Below are 20,499 nucleotides of genomic sequence, written 5' to 3'. Positions count from 1 at the left end.
TTCAAAATGTGCGGGTGATTTAAGTAGATCCTGCTGTTGATGAGGCTGGGTTTCAACCACATGGATATAAAACATGACAGGTCTGTATTTGGACCAACGCAGGGAAACACCCCCAGGTCACAGGGTCCCAGGTGGGATTGTCTGAGCCTGTCCCATGTGATTAGTGTGTTGATTTGGAAAAAAAAGAGACCCAGCTGCCAATGGGAGAAACAAGCTCTTTTTACAGTATAAATGGCTATGGTTTACCAAGCTCTGTAGATGGGCAACCAAACCTAATTACAGTATGTTGCAAGATGACACATAAGTGTGGTTTCTGCTCTCTATAGCTGGCACTATCCCCATGGCTTCAAACAGCAATGAAAAATATGTTTGGCATTGTTTACTGACACAAGCATACCCTCAGAAATGGACTACAATGTCATCTATTTTGACATTGATTTGTCATGACAATGTACTGTGGAGACTGGATACAGTTGACATTGTTGCTAATGTCAAAAGAACACTGTGAACATCAAGACAAAGAGAAACTAAAAGAACCAGACATTGTGTTTAATTCCCATGTTAGTTTATTGTGTAATCAGTCTTTGACTCAACCGACAATAGAGAAGATTACTGAAGCTACAGTATCTAAATATATATTTGAGAAAATAATACTGTATTTGTGAGAGGACATGGTGTTTTTCCAGTAAATCTAACATACAATATATACAGATATTTCAATATTATACATATATACTGGTATATACACAGTCACAAAAGCATCACATCTGAAACTGGATTCATCTTGACCTGTGTAGCTAAACCTCATGAAATAAAATACATTCTTATCTCTGCTTATATAGGTGGATTTAAAAGAATAGCGTTTCCCATAAACATACAGTACTGGTTCTTTAAAAAACATATACTCATTTTGGTGGGTTATAACGGCACAACATAAAGGGGAGGTAAAGGGTGATGGAATCTGTCATTCTAAAACTAAGAATCACATTAAAGTGACGTGCCAAAAGTTTTATATCATTTCAGCCAGTAGTTTTGAAAGTAGTGCTCGAGACAAAACTGGTACCTGAAAGTAGAAAAGAATCGTGTACCATGTCATCCTTTTCGTATGATATGTTAGGAAGTTGGAAGTGCCTAAGATCTCAGACTGAATCTTTAACTGTGAGAATTTACTTTTTCCTATTTCAGTTCCTATTCCTAACCATTCTTTATTTCCTGGTGTTGTCGGTCATATCTAAAGGTAGATTAACATTGCTTATAACTAACTTTACCATACAATGAAAAGGATTCTGGCTCTTGCATGACATTTTCAGTGAACTCTACCATCATTCAACCACCCTGGAATTAAAATGAGCCAATATAAGTCTAGACATAAGCCATTTGTTTGTTTCTGGTAGTAGCAGGGCAGAACATGTGACATATCTGTCCCTCTGTTGCTCTACTGCTCAGAAAGAGCATTTCAACTGTAATAAATTAGGACTTTGACCAGAGCTTAAATAATGATTAACAGGGTGTGGACTCATTTTTAGGGTTCCTCAGCACAAAACTCAAAGGGTTTTGATGAGCTTTTAATTAAGTCAATACTTATCATGAGGTGGCCTGGATACACCAGCAGTAGCAAGAACAACATGTTTAAACAATGGGTTACAGCTGATCATTGTATTGTCTCTTTCAAAGTGGAGATGACTAAACTGACCCTTTCATTTTAGCAACAAAGACTTCAACACTTCAAACCATCACATAATCACATGCAATAACGGACACCACCATAGCATGACAAGAGTGAAATGTGATTGGACGTGTTCATTATTTAGCTGTAATATAAATAGGACATGTTTTATATATAAACAGTCTTCCTCTTTAGTGGGAAGCAAGATAGCAAAGCAGCTGTGCAGGTCACTTCTGTGCCTCTAAGCAGCTTTTAGACATCACATAAACTGAGCCAAGGCAAATGTTCCCCACACAATGACTGGGTGTTGTGTGCAGCCAGATAAGTGAGAGCATTCTAGGACACAAGAGGTAAGTTGGCCATGCCTGAACCCTGAATAGAAGCTGTGTGGAGAGTTCTCTCCGTAGTTCACATGATCCTATGTAATGCCGTAGGGGTGTAAAATTAAACGAGGTACATGTATAGTACTGTGTAAACTGCTGAGGGTGACGAGCAGGCAAAGGTTTTTTCCAGGTGCAGGACAGTGGAGGACAGAGGATGTGTCCATAATGGGACCCTATTTCCTATATAGTGCACTACTGTTTAACCGGACACATAGGGCTCTGATCAAATGTAATGCACTATGTAGGGAATAGGGTGCCATTTGAGACCACTCCAGAGTGTTGTGGCCGAGGCTGGACAGGAACTCTTCAATGAGACATGGCCTCAGGCTCCGGGGCACTGGGTGGTCTGACAGGGTCATAAACAGATTGTATTCCACTTCCTACCTACTACCAGCTACATGCATAGTAGTAACATGCTGATTGACACATGAGATATAAAAACAATTGTTACTCCAATAGTATAACTCATTGTCAGTTTTGGTGTGCAGCGCAATATCTCTACAGCCTCTGTTGGTGAATCACCCATGTGTGTATTAGAAGAGACACCGCATTACAACGGCTTTGCGCCCCCAATCTCACAACCAAGTATCCAAGTGACAAGCTTGCTAATGCACTTAGTGGTTTCTACTTGGTTCATCCTCTCGCTACAGAACTGGACAAAGAAAGTCAAGTTCTAGAAAGTCACTGAAGATTCCTTAGTTTCATTAAAAGTCAAGACTCCAGCCAGAGTGGCAGCAGTGGACCTGTGGCTGACTTCTAAGGCAATGTGTTGTGGGCTCTGTGGGGTCTGTGATAATAAGTGCAGCCTGGGTAAGAAGTTAGGGGTTAGTAAGGCCTGGCCCTGTCTCACGTCGCCACCTGCTGCACTGAGGAGTGTTCGTGAGGGCAGGATGTGTCCCTGCAGTTTAGCCTCTTTAGCAGCCGCTGCAGCTTGTGGGAGAAGTTCTTGTTCATCTGCCTGTACATGAGAGGCATGGCGAAGCTACTGGAGAAGGCCAGCAGCTCCGACAGACACCTCAGGAAGAAGTAAATTGTGAGCCGCTGTTTGTTGTTGCTGCCGTAGCTCCCCGGCGCCCCGGCTATAGTGTGTACCAGTAGAGTCATGTAGTACGGGGTCCATAGGACAAACTGCATGCAGACAGAGGCCAGCAGCAGCCGGTGGATAGAAGGGTCCAGCCGGGATGAGTCCTGGTCCAGCGGGGTGGACTCCTTCCTAATGCGCAGGATGAGCACGAAAGCATACAGCACGGCCACGGCCGGAACCACGTAGCCGATGAACATCATGATGGCGTCCGCAGCCTCCTTGTTCTGCATCTTGGAGCACTCGATGATCTTGGTGGAGACGTGGTTGCACACGTAGAAGAGCAGCGAGGAGAAGCTGGTGAGCACAGCGCCGCCCCAGATGAAGCCGCACACGTGCTTGGTGTTGTACACGCTGGACATGTAGGTGCGCGGCAGCGCTCGCTCGATGTAGTAGTCCAGGCTGAGCAGCGTGGTGGAGTACATGATGACCAGGGAGGAGATATTGAAGAGGATGAGCAGGGTGATGTAGATCTCATTGTTGTACTCCCACACAGGCCATCGTGTGAAGCTAGGGCCTAGCAGCTCCACGGGGGCCACCAGGTTGAGGACCAGGCCAGCGATGGCCATGTTGACGAAGTAGACGTCTGGCATGGTCATGGACATTTTGTTGGAGAGGTTGACCACCACCAGCAGGGCGTTGTAGCAGAGCCCTATGGGGAAGCACACCATGAGGTAGAACAAGGAGAAGACGGAAAGGACGAGGCCAAAGTCCTGGCAGAGCCGGTGTTCGGAGCTGGAGTCCGTCTCATTGTAAGCTATACAGCTCCACATAGCTAGGTCTCTGAGAGAGGGCTGCACTGGTGCACTGGCTTGGCTGGAGACAGACAGAGAGAGGAGAACAACATTAGTTAAGTTATCTTGTTTTTCATTACACAAACAAGTGCTGATGTGTGGTCAAGTATTAACACTGATGACTGAAGAGAGAATGTTCTCCACCCTCTGTCTCCCGCTCTCCTTCCTACTGTGTGAATTAAAATAACTCATATATGAAGAGAGAATGTTCTCCACCCTCTGTCTCCGGCTCTCCTTCCTACTGTGTGAATTAAAATAACTCAAATATGAAGAGAGAATGTTCTCCACCCTCGGTCTCCCGCTCTCCTTCCTACTATGTGAATTAAAATAACTCAAATATGAAGAGATGTGATTCCATTCTCTTTTAAACAATCTCATAATCCATCATGAATCCATCACTTGAAATATATTTTTCTATGTGGGAAACAACAAACTAACCAATAGGCATGGGTTTTTCTCATTCCAAGTGTTTCCTTGAGACATGTTCTAGGACTATCTATGTTATTGGAGTCATTCTTGTGGTTCTTTAAAAGTGCTACGCTGTGGAGAGAAGCAAGCAAGACCAGTCTCTCTCTCTCTCACACACACACACACACACACACACACACACACACACACACACACACACACACACACACACACACACACACACACACACACACACACACACACACACACACACACACACACACACACACACACACACACACACACACACACACACACACACACACAGCATGGCTATTATGCCTGGGGTTACACCATTAATTCCACTTCATTGCATTTCACTGGCTGAATAAAAACTCCTCACAATATGTTTCATTGAACAGCTCCAGCCTTAAAAAAAGTGATTTCTTTCTGCAGTGTTCAGGGCCTCTCCAGCCAGAGCAAGTGAATCCCTTGTTCTAATGGAAGAATAACATGCAGGGGCCAGGCTGCCTTCGGAGAGTTGCCCTTGTTGCCCTCCAGATGAAGACCTCCCTCTTTACCATCGCCTGACTCTGCAGGCCGCTTGGTTTCTACTTCTTCCCATCCATGTCTCTTCCAAAGCATGAGCACCTTCTGTTCAGGTTACTACACTGGCTTGTGTGTGTGTGTGGGGGGGGGGGGGTCCAAGGGAGGGGTCAGTGTGGAGTGGACTGAGCGTGAGGTTGGAGTTCAGGGCAAGGTCAGAGAGAACGCCTGGGCACATGGAGGGGGGGGGGGCCTGACTGGGGATCATCCTGCTGCTCGGCACAGTGAGAGGCTGCTCATTAAAACAGTAGTTACATAACTCTGCCTGCCGGAGTCTGAACTGGAACATGCCAATTCTGATCATATTAGTTCTGCTCAGGAAGAAGTGAAAGCATACGCTAACAAAAGAGCTCATGTCAGGAGGGAATGGAACACGGGGAGAATTCTCAACATTGTATTCAAGCTTAGACAGTTCAAAATGAAAAATATAGAATCAATGATAAGATTCCCCGAAGAGAGACATGGGGTTTGATGCTTCGTAAAAGCGCGAGACAAAAAACATGATTTTAAAAGGTTGGATGAATCAACTGGTGCACAAGCCGCTCTCGTGCAAAGTAAGGAAGCATATTTACAAGCTCATATTACGTAGTGTTTACCTGGTGACCTGGTCAGACTTCTACAAAATAACATTTCCAGACAATGTTTTAGAAACAGAGCAGACGGATGATTTTGTTTGCAAGAGGCTAAGAAGATACCACAGCCAGTAAAGAGAACATTCCTTCTTTCAATTACATAACCTCAGTTTCGGCCTGACACACACACACACACACACACACACACACACACACACACACACACACACACACACACACACACACACACACACACACACACACACACACACACATACATACACACAGGCATGGATATTGATGCCACACACTCACACAGAAACACTTTCACATATGCGGCTGCTACTCTGTTTATTATCTATCCTGATTACCTAGACACTTTTACCCCTACCTACATGTAGACATTACCTCAATTACCTCTTATCCCCGGACATTGACTCGGTACCGGTACTCCTTGTATAAAGCCTCGTTACTGTTATTGTGTTACTGTTTCCATTATTATTATTTTTTGCTAATCTTTTCTAACTTTTTAACTGTGTTGTTGGGAAAGGGCTCGTAAATAAGAATGTCATTGTAAAATCTACACCTGTTGTATTCGGCGCATACAAAAAAATACAATTAGATTTGACACACACACACACACACACACACACACACACACACACACACACACACACACACACAGTGTTCCTGTGTGCTCCTCCACACCTCTGCAGCTGGCTGTAAGGAGAGTACACTGCATGGAGGGGCATGCAGCGGGGGGGGGGGGGGGGGGGGGGGGTGTACGGTTACCCTTTCAAAAACTCCCAGATGCTTTCCTTTCCCAGAGACAGGTGAAATGGGGCTGCCACTGCCCCTTGTAAAAACCACTCTAAAGCTACCAGGTGACTCGTTTTCTGCTCCAGTTTAAAGGGGTGGGGGAGGGCTCACCAAGACTAAAGACAAAGGCATCTGAGTAACCTGTCTTTTGGAATAACACCCTGCCGTACCAAACAGGAAGAACAGTGTGTATCTTGAGCTCTCAACCCCCTAGTTAGAGTCTGTCTCTCATCAAATCAAATCAAAGTTTATTGGACATGTACACAGTTTTGCAGATGTTATAATGGGTCCCTATAGTGGGTGCAGCAAAATGCTTGAGTTACTAGCTCCTAACATAACATACAGTATATGAATAAGAATCCAGGATACACAAAACATTAAGCACACCTTCCTAATACTGAGTTGCACTCCAATGCTTCCCACAGCTGTGTCAAGTTGGCTGGGTGTCCTTTGGTTGATGGACCATTCTTGATACACACAGGAAACTGTGGAGCATGAAAAACCCAGCAGCGTTGCCGTTCTAGACACACTCAAACCTGTGCCTGGCACCTACTACTATCCTCCATTCAAAGGCACTTTAATATTTTGCCTTGCCCATTAACCCTCTGAATGGCACACACACAGTCCATGTCACAATTGTCTCAAGGCTTAAAAATCTTTCTTTAACCTGTCTCCTTCTTGTACACTGATTGAAGTGGATTTAACAAGTGACATCAATAAGGGATCATAGCTTTCACCTGGATTCACCTGGTCAGTCTATGTCATGGAAAGAGCATGTATTCCTAATGTTTTGTACACTCTGTGTATAATTAAGCAATACGGCCTGAAGGAGTATGGTACATGTCCAATATACCAAGGCTAAGGGCTGTTCTTATGCACAACGCAAAGCAGAGTGCTTGGATACTGTCACGCCCTGATCTGTTTCACCTGTCCTTGTGCTTGTCTCCACCCCCTCCAGGTGTCACTTATTATCCCCGGTGTATTTATCCCTGTGTTTCCTGTCTCTCTGTGCCAGTTCGTCTGTTTGTCAAGTCAACCAGTGTTTTTGTGTCTCAGCTCCTGCTTTTTCCAGTCTCTCTTTTCTCACCCTCCTGGTTTTGACCCTTGCCTGTCCTGACTCTGAGCCCGCCTGCCTGACCACTCTGCCTGCCCCTGACCTCGAGCCTGCCTATCGTCTTGTACCATTTGGACTCTGACCTGGTTTATGAACTCTCGCCTGTACCCGACCTGCCTTTTGCCTCCCCCTTTTGCTATAATAAATATCGGAGCTCAACCATCTGCCTCCTGTGTCTGCATTTGGGTCTCGCCTTGTGGCCTTATAGATACAGCCATTAGCCATGGTGTATTGACCATATACAACAAAACCAAGGTGCCTTATTGCTATTATAAACTGGTTACCAACGTAATTAGAGCAGTAAAAATAAATGTTTTGTCAAACCTGTGGTATTCGGTCTGGAATACCACGGCTGACAGCCAATCAGCATTCTGGACTCTAACCACCCAGTTTATAATCCAGCATATAAATATGAATCCAGTATATAAATACGCAGTGTGTATAAACAGCGTAACAAAACTGCAATGTACAGTGGGACATTGCAGAATGAGCAATGTGAAGAATACAGTATATGAATACAGTGTGAAAAACATGAAATGTCTCTATATTCAGCAGTGTTGACTGTGTGAGTCTTCCCAGAGACTTGGACAGTGTGTTAATAATGAACACAGCAGCCTAACGGGCCCTGGGACTGTGTGAGTCCTCCCAGAGACTTGGACAGTGTGTTAATAATGAACACAGCAGCCTAACGGGCTGTGGGACTGTGTGAGTCCTCCCAGAGACTTGGACAGTGTGTTAATAATGAACACAGCAGTCTAACGGGCTGTGGGACTGTGTGAGTCCTCCCAGAGACTTGGACAGTGTGTTAATAATGAACACAGCAGCCTAACGGGCTGTGGGACTGTGTGAGTCCTCCCAGAGACTTGGACAGTGTGTTAATAATGAACACAGCAGTCTAACGGGCTGTGGGACTGTGTGAGTCCTCCCAGAGACTTGGACAGTGTGTTAATAATGAACACAGCAGCCTAACGGGCTGTGGGACTGTGTGAACAATCAAAAGGCACTGTGTGCTTGAGACATAAACACCTTTTATGTCACACTGTCATCCCCTCTTAATTACCCACACCGAACCTCAAAACACAACTAACTTCTCTTGTATTCCAGTGCAATCTTCGTGTTGGAATAGACTGCAGTTCTTCTCTGTAAATCTCTTTTCATTCACCTGTTTTCCAGAACCTTTTCTCTCTCAAGAGACCATGACAAAACTTGGACTGGGATGTTAGACGCATTCCTAAGGGTGTGAAAAAAGGGAGCTACGCCGCTGACGCTTCACTGACAATAACAGGCACATCAACACAACAGGGCATTCCATAGACGCTTTCTTCCCTATAAAGGGCACCTGGTTGAGATGGGAAAATGTCATTCATAGGACACCTGGTTGAATTGTAAGAAGCCTTCGGTCAACAGTATGTCACGAAACCTTACCGTGACTGTGGTATTACACTAGCCTGGTCCAATATTGTATGCTGTAACCATAGGTATTACACCTGACCTGATCCAAGACAATCTGCTCATTTCACTCATCTTCAAGGTTCAATGTTGTTAGTTTAATATTACCAGAAGTAGAAAAGGAGAAACCTCCCTCCAGACCAGGTGTTCAGGGATACAGATGGGTTTGATATCTCAGGGTTTTTGATGTGAATCGTGTGACACGCTGTGATAGGCTCACACCCCTCACTTCCCCTCTGGAACGTACAGCTATTTCTCAGAATCGCCTGAATGAAGTCACATGAGAGCACATACATGTCTGTAATCGTGTTTGATAGCTAGAGCAAGAGCAGCTTTTTGGAAGGATCATACTGCACACTTGGAGACTTACTTTCAGATGTTGCGCAAACTAACAACAGAGCATTCAATCAACTCTGAATCTAACCGCAATTAGATTAGGACAACATTTCATTCAAACTCATTTCATACCATACAAGCAATTTCCTCTGCTCAAAAATCGAGCTATTCTCCCAAACAGGATAACATTGGCATCAAGTCTGGTTTCACACCGATTGTCCTCGTTGCACTTCGTTTGAGGAGAGGCTAGGAGGGAACACACATGAACATTTGAGAACGATGAGAGAACACGTTACTGTTTCATGAATAATTCCACCTGTGAAAGTCCTTCAGCTCTCATGAATAGCTCCCTTTGATATTCTCAGCTGCTTTCGCTTCCCTCAGAGTAGCATAACAAGCCAGGGGAGCGGCGTGTGATTTGTGTTAAGGTGCCCGCTCTGGTGTGCCGCAGGCTTAGAGTTTGTTATTTACCATAACGCTCAACAGTGTCAAACCTGGTGCATTTTCACTCATTATAATTAATGGCCTCGCGTGACTTTGTTACACAATCACAGCAAAATGAGGAGCAAAACTGCATTCTGCTTTTGTATGTCATGTGGCAGGTGGCTTCTCTTACTACTTCAGTGCAAAAAAACAGACTTATTTACAATATTGCAGTAAATAGTTCTGTTAATTTTGTCTAATCTAATCTACTTTATTCCACACCTCACCTCTGTGCTTTCTATTGATAGTCCAGCCGGTCCTTAATCTATGCCAGTCTATGTACTATAAATGCTAGACAAGAGGCTAGAGGAGATAAAGAACAGTGATCAGCCTCAGTCTAAAAGACTGATGTCCTGAAAATTATTATTTTTAAATATTGCACAATTCCTGTAGACAATAATTCCTGTAAACAATAATTCCTGTTTGGACAGGACTCAGTGAAGTGATTGAAGGAAGACAATGTTGATGACGAAATGGGAAAATGTGATATGTCTCTTATGTAATCCAGTAGAAACATGTTGTCAGATACACACTTGGAAAAACACACCCGAGTGCTTCCCCTAGTTCTCATATAGGGGAATGCTGCTACTAAAAAAGCATGAATTCATGTAAACTAATGAACTTCTGTCCTATATTGGCATTCCAGAGTTTTTGGCCCATTGCATGACATCATAATCGGATCTGATTATTCTGACCAATGACCAGTCATATTTTATTTGCATATGTATCCTCCTACTTTGAAGGGGTAAGTGGGAAGGATCTAGTGCAGGGGTATTTAACTCTTACCCTACGAGGTCCAGAGCTTGCTGGTTTTCTGTTCTACCTGAAAATGTATTACACCAGCCTGGTGTCCCAGGTCTAAATCAGTGCCTGATTAAAGCAAAAAAGAATAATAATAAAAGCAGTGGAACTGACTTCGAGGTCCAGAGTTGAGTTTGAGGGCTCTAGAGTCTAGATCACATGTGTCAAACTCATTCCACGGAGGGCAGAGTGTCTGGGGGTTTTCGCTCCTCCCTTGTACTTGATTGATGAATTAAGGTTACTGATTAGTAAGGAACTCCTCTCACCTGGTTGTCTGGGGCTTGATTGAAAGGAGAAAAAAAAAAACCCGCAGACACTTGGCCATTGGTGGAATGAGTTTGACACCCCTGTGGTCTAGAAGATCCTATCCGCCAATCAGGGCTGTGTATGTAAATATATTTACATTTGTATCAACACGCCACACGATCAGACTGAGCATTTCAATGGAAAAGAGCCTTAAGGAAATAAGTGAAAACATGTTTTTAAATAAAATCACAGTGATTTATTAGACATACAGTAATGATTTAAGAATACAATTAAAAAGACTGCATGGGGGCTTTAAATAGCAGTTTTAATGCAGAATAGGGAGAAAATAATCATAGGAATCTGTGAATATTTTCCAAAATATATGTTTTAACACTGTAATTAACCACCACTGAGACTTTTAACGAGTAGTACGTGTATCTATATCATAAACACAATTGAATGCATTATAGTTACCAATTAAGTAACAACAACATGATGATATCAGTAAATTGAGTAATATGGAAGTTACATATCAGTAGGCTACTATATCAAGGGATGCCAAAGCACAACCAAAATACCCTTCTCAAATGACTTCTTATGTAAATACACCCTAAAAAAAGTATGTTTGACAGGAAAGTGTGTAGTTGGTTGCAGTGCAAGTACATTTCTAAAACCAAAGTAATCTGTGAGAGCATGGCCTGTCAGTCTTCTTGAACATCATGCCACCTGTGAAATAGTTTCCCATGATTTACTTGTAAAATGACTCATGTCATGAGTTTACTTGTAAAATGACTCATGTCATGAGTTTACTTGTAAAATGACTCATGTCATGAGTTTACTTGTAAAATGACTCATGTGTATCAAATTAGGTGACAAATCAAATCTAACAGTTTATATTTTCAGGAAATGAAGGCATAGATACATTTTTCAACTTTAAAAAAATATTACCTTTATTTAACCAGGCAAGTCAGTTAAAAGAACAAATTCTTATTTTCAATGACGGCCTAGGAGCAGTGGGTTAACTGCCTGTTCAGGGGCAGAACGACAGATTTGTACCTTGTCAGCTCGGGGGTTTAAACTCACAACCTTCCGGTTACTAGTCCACCACTCTAACCACTAGGCTACCCTGCCGCTTCCCATCTTAAAAATTAGACATAACTAATGACTTTGATTTCTAGTCAAACAGAATGAAAAGAGGTCAGAAAATATCTACCAGGAATTAGGAAAACATCAAAACACAATAATGTTGAAGTAAAGATCTCTGACAACTAATATCAGTATTTATATTTATTTTTGGCAAAATGATTTGCCTTCTGTAAGTTTAAGAAACATTGCCTTCTGTCTTTTCACTGTTACCAAAAACCCACATGTTTTTGATAGATTTGAATTTCTGGCCCTCATGAGGAGGGAGGATAATGAAAGTTAGCACATGTAAGTAAAGGTAGACCTATCAACGAATGTTTTTACTGATACACATTTTGATTTATTAACACTTTTAATTCTATCACCAAATCAATTACAGAATTGTGAAAATCAGTAACAGAATTACTGTAATTGAATTGGCTACAATGGAAAATCATAGTAGTCACAAACCAGAGTTGGGTCATCTGCTACTGTCCTACCTTCCACTGGCATACTGTTATGTTCAGCTCATTCTTTCTCTTTCTGTTGTCTGGTAGTCAAAGTGAAAGTGTGAAAACAGTCTGGACAACCCCTCCCTCTCTCTGCCTCTCTCTTCTCTCTCTTGCCAGTTAAAGTCACTTCTCCCGGCTCTTACTGACACCTACCCATGAGCCCCCTCTCTTTCCATTTACTGTAAACAGCATCTGCTCTGGCCGTCGCTGGATTCTAATTAACTCTGCCCCCAAACAAGACAAAATTTGGTTTGTCTGGACCGGACCAAATCTTAACCAATCATAGACGTCTATGTTTCACAAGTTTGGACAGCACAGTACAGTAAGGGTACCAATGTCCAATGTCTTTAGGAGCGACTAGCCTCATCGTGGCCCCACACACCACAATCTGGAGCCCTGTATGGGTGAATTCGGGGTTCTAACAGTTATAGGCATTGGTACCTCTGTACTCTACTGTGCTCTACTGTGCTAAACTATGATGTCCAAACTTATGAAACATATAAGTCTAGGATTGGTTGAAATTTGGTCCGGTCCAGAACAACCAAATTTGGTCTTGTTTTGGGGGCAGAGTTCATTAGAATAATAGCTAATGTGTAGAATAATACCCCCAAAATGCAAAGGAGGATATTGCATATTTCTACCTTTGTGTACCTATTCAGGATACATCACCATGAAGATAATGACATACCCATAATTATGAATTTCTATGTAGTACAGATCCGGGACCCATGATGTCACCATACATCACTTACTGTAGTTCAATAAACCCAAAAATATTTTTTTCAAACTCAAGGTGTCAAATTATAGCTGACACCCCATTATTTCTGCATCTTTGAATCCTAATTCAGAGCTGCCAACTTTTTTGTTTGTTTGAATTTTACCTCCTTTTCGTGGTATCCAATTGTTACTAGTTATCTTGTCTCATCGCTACAACTCCCGTACGGGCTCGGGAGAGACGAAGGTCGAAAGCCATGCGTCCTCCGAAACAAAACCCAACCAAGCCGCACCGCTTCTTAACACAACGCGCATCCAACCAGGAAGCCAGCCACACCAATGTGCCGGAGGAAACACTGTGCACCTGGCAACCTGGTTAGCGTGCACTGGGCACAGCCCGCCACAGGAGTCGCTAGTGCGCGATGAGACAAGGATATCCCTACCGGCCAAACCCTCCCTAACCCGGACGACGCTGGGCCAATTGTGCGTTACCCCATGGACCTCCCGGTCGAGGCCGGCTGCGACAGAGCCTGGGCTCGAACCCAGAGTCTCTGGTGGCACAGCTAGCAGTGTAAATGTGTTCTTTGGAGTGATGAATCACGCTTCACCATCTGGCAGTCCGACAGACGAATCTGGGTTTGGCGAACGCCAGGAGAACGCTACCTGCCCCAAAGTATAGCGGCAACTGTAACGTTTGGTGGTGGAGGAATAATGGTCTGGGGCTGTTTTTCATTGTTCGGGCTAGGCCACTGCATTCCAGTAAAGGGAAATCTTAACGCTATAGCATACAATGATATTCTAAGCGATTTTGTACTTCCCACTTTGTGGCAAAAGATTGGGGAAGTCTTTTTCCTGTTTCAACATGACAATGCCTCCATGCACAAAGTGAGGTCTATACAGAAATGGTTTGTCGAGATCAGTGTGAAAGAACTTGACTGGCCTGCACAGAGCCCTGACCTCAACCCCATCGAACACCTTTGGGATGAATTGGCACACCAACTGCGAACCAGGCCTAATCGCCCAACATCAGTGCACGACTTCACTAATGCTCGTGCCTGAATAGAAGAAGCAAGTCCCTGTAGCAATGTTCCAACATCTAGTGGAAAGCCTTCCCAGAAGAGTGAAGGCTGGGGGGGAGCAACTCCCTACTAATGCCCATGATTTTGGAATGAGATGTTCAACGAGCAAGTGTCCACATACTTTTGGTCATGCAGTTTATCATACTAATTTGAGTGTCCCGGATTTACGTTTACTATGTCTAGTCTATGAGACCAGTCTGACTTTAACGGTAGGTTCATGTAAAATGTTAATGTGTTTGTAAGTTACATCATCCTTCAAATCAATGTTGTTGATGATAGTCACAGTATGATCTACCTATGCATGAATCAGATTGCTGGTAATAGGGTCTTTAGTGAATCCGAAACCTATTTGTGCAAGTGTTTCCAGAAACATTAAAGCACAAAGCTGATTACTTTTTCGTAACTTGTTGAACTGTCCAATGTAATACATCCTGCTAAACTAAAAGCAATGTATCATTATATCGGTCACAGAATCTAGACTCGCGGATACATTGTATCCATTTGCTTGTAACCTATTCGGCGCCGATTTCCTATGGGTGCTACGGACCATTGGGAGCTAAGCAAGGATAACTGTCATCTATAGTTCATAAAACTATAGATAACATAACATCTGTGAGGATATTGTTGACCACTACATTCAAACACACGCTATATTTTACCATAGCCCACCTATTTATTCTACAGCCAAATGAAACAGTAAAGTCAATGCTTTCGTCCGAACATAGATAGGAAATATGTTTGTGTGGAACTCAATATGCAGTCTGCTGAAAAATGATACAAACATTTTAGGAAAACTCACCAGAAAAGTACAGATTTGGCACGGCGACAAGTCTACGGAGGCATCGGGTTTTGCAGTAATTCCACTGACATTTCTCTGTAATTACATTTGGTGTTCACTTGTAACAAACGTCGTATCCTTTTCTATTCTGAAGAAAAAAAATACAAAAACGGTATAGTTAGATCTATTACTTGTTGCGTAGTTACTTAGGCTACTGCTGCATTTAGCGATACAGTTTCTAGTCTGACGAGGTTTGTTCTCGAAAGGGGAGGACGTTGACAACTTACTACGAATTGAGTGGTACTGAACCCTACAGTGTATACACACGTGACACTCCCCCACGGTCTCCTTCGTTTCGTCGATGAGGCCCGACTCGCCCTCGACGCGCTCATTGGACGAAGCAGATCAGAGGGGGAGTTGGGGGGACTCTCAACAACATACCCCGCTTTTACGTGCGCAAAACACCCAGTCATACCGAGGGAGCCTGACAGCAGTTTTAGGCCAGTAATGTATGCTGTTAAATGCAGAAAGTGTTTGTCGGGAAATCAGTTTTACTTTGAGTTTGCCGTTATCAGTGTCCTGTGTTTTTGTCTTTCTCAATCAATAATAGCCTACTATTCACTGAAATGTCTCTGTCTTCAAAGTGCATGTATGCAATGTACATCACAATCACCTGCTTCTAATATAAATCTGACAACTCCAAACGGATACTGTTCTAATTCTGGAAATAGAAATGTAGCTAGTAATAAGCAGAAATTGTGATTATGCATGATGTAACAGGATTATATCTGGACATGGAATGCCTGTATCAGATAACTGGAGCGAAGGCTATTTTTATACTCTAATCTTTCACACCTCATCTCTGTGTTTTCATTTGGTAGTGTTTACATAAATAGATCTACCAAATCTGCATGAAATGCTAATAATATTGGTGGGATGAACTGTCCTGTTTGTCAACTGTCTGGTATGAAGTGATTGGTGTTTGACAGGAGAGGGTTGTGGGTTTGGGGTAGGTTTGTATGTTGTCCCTGTCAAGTCCAAGAGAGGCAGGTCTAACTTAAACCTAACTGGAAAAATCCCGGAATCAGACAAATCTATCCTAATCTACCACTGGTCTGTACTGGTGGACTTGGCAGGCAGAAATCTAACAGCAGTCTCTGCTTACTTTAACTGAGAGGGGGATGTATAATACAAACAGGTACTGATGAACAGCATTTTCTTAATAAGCATATACTCAAATGAACAAGAAGGATGTTCTGTTAGTTCTAACAACATTTATTACATGATAAGACACACTGTTTGTGGTTGGAATGAGACTACTGGAGTTTGCTAAGAAGATTAAGGATTACAGAAGTAGTGGCCAACTGTAAATACTTCACTACTGTTTATGACCCACATACTCTATCTATGTGCTGACCCACACAGAGAGAGGGTTTGTAATGAACTCTGTGTGTGTTCTAATTGGACAACAGCAAGGTTGAAGCTCATATACAAGTGACAGGGTGAAACATACCTTTGATCATGCTGTTCCATCTTAAATCAGATTGTCGATAAACACTAATCTGTTCATTAATTAAGCAATAAGGCCAGAGGGGTGTGGTATATGGCCAATATACCACGGCTAAGGGCTGTTCTTATGCACGATGCAATGCGGCAATATACCACAAACCCCCGAGGTGCCTTTTTGCTATTATGAACTGGTTACCAATGTAATTAGAGCTGTAAAAATAAATGTTTTGTCATACCTGTGGCATATGATATACCACGGCTTTCGGCCAATCAGCATTCAGGGCTCGAACAACCCAGTTTAAAATCATGATTATAACAGTGTTGTAACGTCTAGAGATTAATTTCTGACCCAGATATGCCAGCATGATAATTTGTTTGGAAACCTACTTATTATATATTACAAGCTTGTTTTTAAATGGGTATAGTTCATCTTGTTAAGAGAGAAATCACTGATTGCCCTTCTCACCATTGTAGAGTAGTTTTTAAGTGGATAATACAACAAATGTATTTTATTTTGGATATTCAGTTTGATAGTGAAACCAATGTTGTTTTTTGGTTGGTCTTTGTTAGACCATATCACACAGAGAACACATCTACTATCACCATCATGTTACATTTCATTAGTCTGTGTGTCCTGCTAAAACTCACCTCTCTCAACGGCTTCTGATAACATGGTGACATAAGTCTTTATTAGTGCTGGGCTCCTATGAACACAGAGCCATACTTTCATTTCCTGCTCTGCACCTGAGGGGCAGAAGAAATACGTCAAAAGAACAGCCTGGGCCAAACCCTCTGGGTCGTCAGTGGTGTGAGGCATGTGATGGCCTTGCTGCTGCTGTTGTTTCATTTGAAACTTCCTGGTATACGCCCTGTCTATCCCTCACACCCTCTACTCAAACAGTGAACTACGATTGAGAAGGTCAGCTTTTGTAAATACCAAAATAGTTCGCCCCAAGAGGATCCATGCAGCCGATTCCCTGGTGTAAGTGCTTGAACCATTCAATGTGTTACTGTAAGACCATACAGAGGCACTAGGGGAGTATATGAATACCATAGTAGTAAGGATATGTGTGCCAGACCACAATGTTCTCCTCGGGGAAAGGTTATGGTATTGATCTCCACCTTTTAAAAAGGGAAATAGAGTTTAAGTCATCCTATTGATTGATGTGCTTGAGGGATGTAGGCTCAGTCACGTGGGCTCATATTTACAGTACATATCCCCAATGAATATGGACGAGCATATCAAAGTTTTAAATCAAATCAAATCAAGCTTCATTTATACAGCCCCTTTCATACATGGAATGGAACACAATGTGCTTTACATGAAAAAAAACAAGACAAATAATGGTTTACCTCTTCTTGTTTGTGCTGTGAGGGAAATTACTGGGATTCGTCTGTGTTTTCCATTCATAGAGATTCAAGTGTACCTTTGTTTGGCACTGTGGGATTTATGTAACAAAAACACATAAACACATTCTAATGTCGAACTTCCTGAAATCCAGGATGTTCTAACACGTAATTACAGGGTACAATGCATGGTTGTGGCTGGACAGGTTCAAGACTCAGGGAACTCTAACCAAAAATAGGTTTTTTTTCAGTTCCTGCAGTTCTTCTGCTATGATTTGTGTATGCATTTGTAGTAATAACCGTAAGTTAGGGAAGGAGTAAAGAAAGGGAGGTCATCTGTATCCAGAGCATGAGACGATTGGCTTTTGTCTCCAATTTAGAGTGGATTTGTGAGCTGTCCAGTTTATCTGGGGGAGTGAGGCGCTGGATATGTAGTGCAGGAATTTAAACCTCACGTGTGTCTGTTAGCTTTCACTGTCAGGCAGTGGTGGAAAAAGTACTCAATTGTCATTGTTTAAGTCAAGATACCTTAATAGAAAAGGACTCAAGTAGTAAAATTCTGAGTAAAAGTCTAAAAGTATCAAAAGTAAAATGATTTGCTAAAATGTACTTAAGTAGAAGTATAAACCATTTAAAATGTCCTTATAGTGTATTAAGCAAACCAGACGGCACAATTTGTATTGAAGGATAGCCAGGGACACTCCAACACTCAGAAATAATTTACAAACGAAGCATTTGTGTTTAGTGAGTCCGCCAGATCAGAGGCAGTAGGGATGTTCTCTTGATAAGAGTGTGAATTGAACCCTTTTCGTGGCAAAATATAACAAGTACTTTTGGGTGTCAGGGAAAATGTATGGAGTAAAAAGTACATTCTTTTCTTTAGGAATGTAGCGAAGTAAAAGTGAAAGTTGGCAAAAATATAAATAGTAAAGTAAAGTACATATACTGCAAAAAACGACTGTACTTTAAAGTATTTTTTACTTAAGTACTTTGCACCACTGCTGTCAGGGTTAGGATCACAGCACAGATGCACATTTGAATTCACTGGGATCTCTTGATTGGGCCAATACTGACTGAAAATGGGATCTTGTTGTGACAATGATTGCAATTGCCTTTGCACGCTGAAGAAAGGCTCACACACAAAACGTTTGTGCGGCAATAAAAATGTGTCAATTTAAGTTGATTCACTGGAGGGCTGTCCCATTTTAGTCCTTTGAATGTTTATTATCTCCCAGGTAAACGAAGAAGAAGTCAAAAGGGTACACTCTGACAAGATTATAGAGCCCATGTTGCATTTCCCCCAAACACCTTATGATCTTGACCTTGCACAAGCATGGACTTTCCCCTCTCAATCTCATGTGCATATATTACAGTAACATTAACACCATGATAATGGCATTACAAGAGTCTTATCACAACCTATCATTGAGATGGGGATTAAATATGTACTATTGTTAGTTTAATCTGACATAAATACATGCTTTGCTGGCAGCTCCAGCAGGGGCAGCTGTGACTCAGAGGTGAGAAATAATGAATGGGTGTATCCGTGAATGAAAGGCAGGGGAAACAAACACTACATGACAGGCAGACCCTGTAAAAGGGCAGAGACGGGCTGGAAATGAACAGCCCCATATGATCTTCTAAGTCCTAGAATACGAGTTAGAAATTTGATAGATCCCATATCCCTTAGGTACTTAGCATTTTTCATTATACAGATGTAAGATCCCAATTTGATTATCCTGTTGCAGGAGAACTTTCCTGCAATACAGGACATTTAAAACTTGTAGTGTATTTGAGGTTTAAAAAGGCTTCTGAAGTTTGCAATTTACACTTAGAAATTTCAGACTTAATTTTATCTTAGGAGAAATGCATCAACGGCTACACAAATGTCCATTAATTATAATCTATATAATAATTACATTTTCCTCTTGCTGCTGGATTATTTTCCTGCTGTAGCAAACTGGCTCAAATTAAGATCCTACATCTCTACAATACTCAACTGACAAGTCATATTAAGAACTCTGCATGCTGTATGATATGGTGATATTATATATAGGGAACTGCCCAGTGATAGCATTTTGGAAAGTTGTACTGTGGTCTGGTTTTACAAATATACTGTCAATTTGGTTGTTTATCGCATTTTTTAAACTGTTATTGAGTTACTGTGTTTGCTACTTCAGAGGCTTTAGTCTTGAACGTTCACTCAACAATCTCCCTGTTGAATCTCCTTTCTGTCAGTTCAGTTCCCTCACAAAGAACCTGTTCCATGAGTCAAACTAGGCCATGTCAGAGGTATTCCATTTACAGGAAACAGAATGTATTTCAAATAAGCAGCATTATTCTGCTCCCTTATATGGCCATTATGATTTTATCCAAGATGTGAGTCATACTGAGAATTAATGGGACGATATCTCATCATCACTGGTGGTATGAGGGCTGTACAGTGAGCATGCAGGCTGCTGTGAATGAGGATGCAATCAGCGCTGAATGTTCTGCTCTGAAAGTCGTCCTGATATTGACCATGACCAAACACTGACAGTGATGAAGCAGAGACTGTCTAGCTCTCCTAGAACCTTAACTTCACACTGTGTACTACACTGTATGACCCCTGGAGGAGTTGCTGTGATGAATTGGAGGACTAATGTTTTGTTATAGAGGATTGAAAGCATTTTTGTAGTGT

At 42.2% G+C, this 20,499-nt stretch overlaps 1 protein-coding gene across 1 annotated transcript; it reads right to left on the bottom strand.

Annotated features, from left to right (window-relative positions):
- Window positions 1–543: 543 nt before the first annotated feature.
- LOC109893389 (probable G-protein coupled receptor 146) lies at window positions 544–15,263 on the bottom strand. Its single transcript, XM_031827394.1, has 2 exons — window positions 14,985–15,263; window positions 544–3,946 (listed from the first exon to the last, which is right to left on the bottom strand). Exon 2 carries the CDS (start codon window positions 3,901–3,903, stop codon window positions 2,896–2,898), a length of 1,008 nt encoding a protein of 335 aa, XP_031683254.1. The 5' UTR covers window positions 3,904–3,946; window positions 14,985–15,263; the 3' UTR covers window positions 544–2,895.
- Window positions 15,264–20,499: the final 5,236 nt, after the last annotated feature.

The sequence above is a fragment of the Oncorhynchus kisutch genome, linkage group LG6, assembly GCF_002021735.2.
Source record: "Oncorhynchus kisutch isolate 150728-3 linkage group LG6, Okis_V2, whole genome shotgun sequence".
Classification (NCBI taxonomy): domain Eukaryota; kingdom Metazoa; phylum Chordata; class Actinopteri; order Salmoniformes; family Salmonidae; genus Oncorhynchus; species Oncorhynchus kisutch.
Note: the sequence above shows the minus strand (reverse complement) of the source record. Positions and strands in the feature narration are given on the sequence as shown.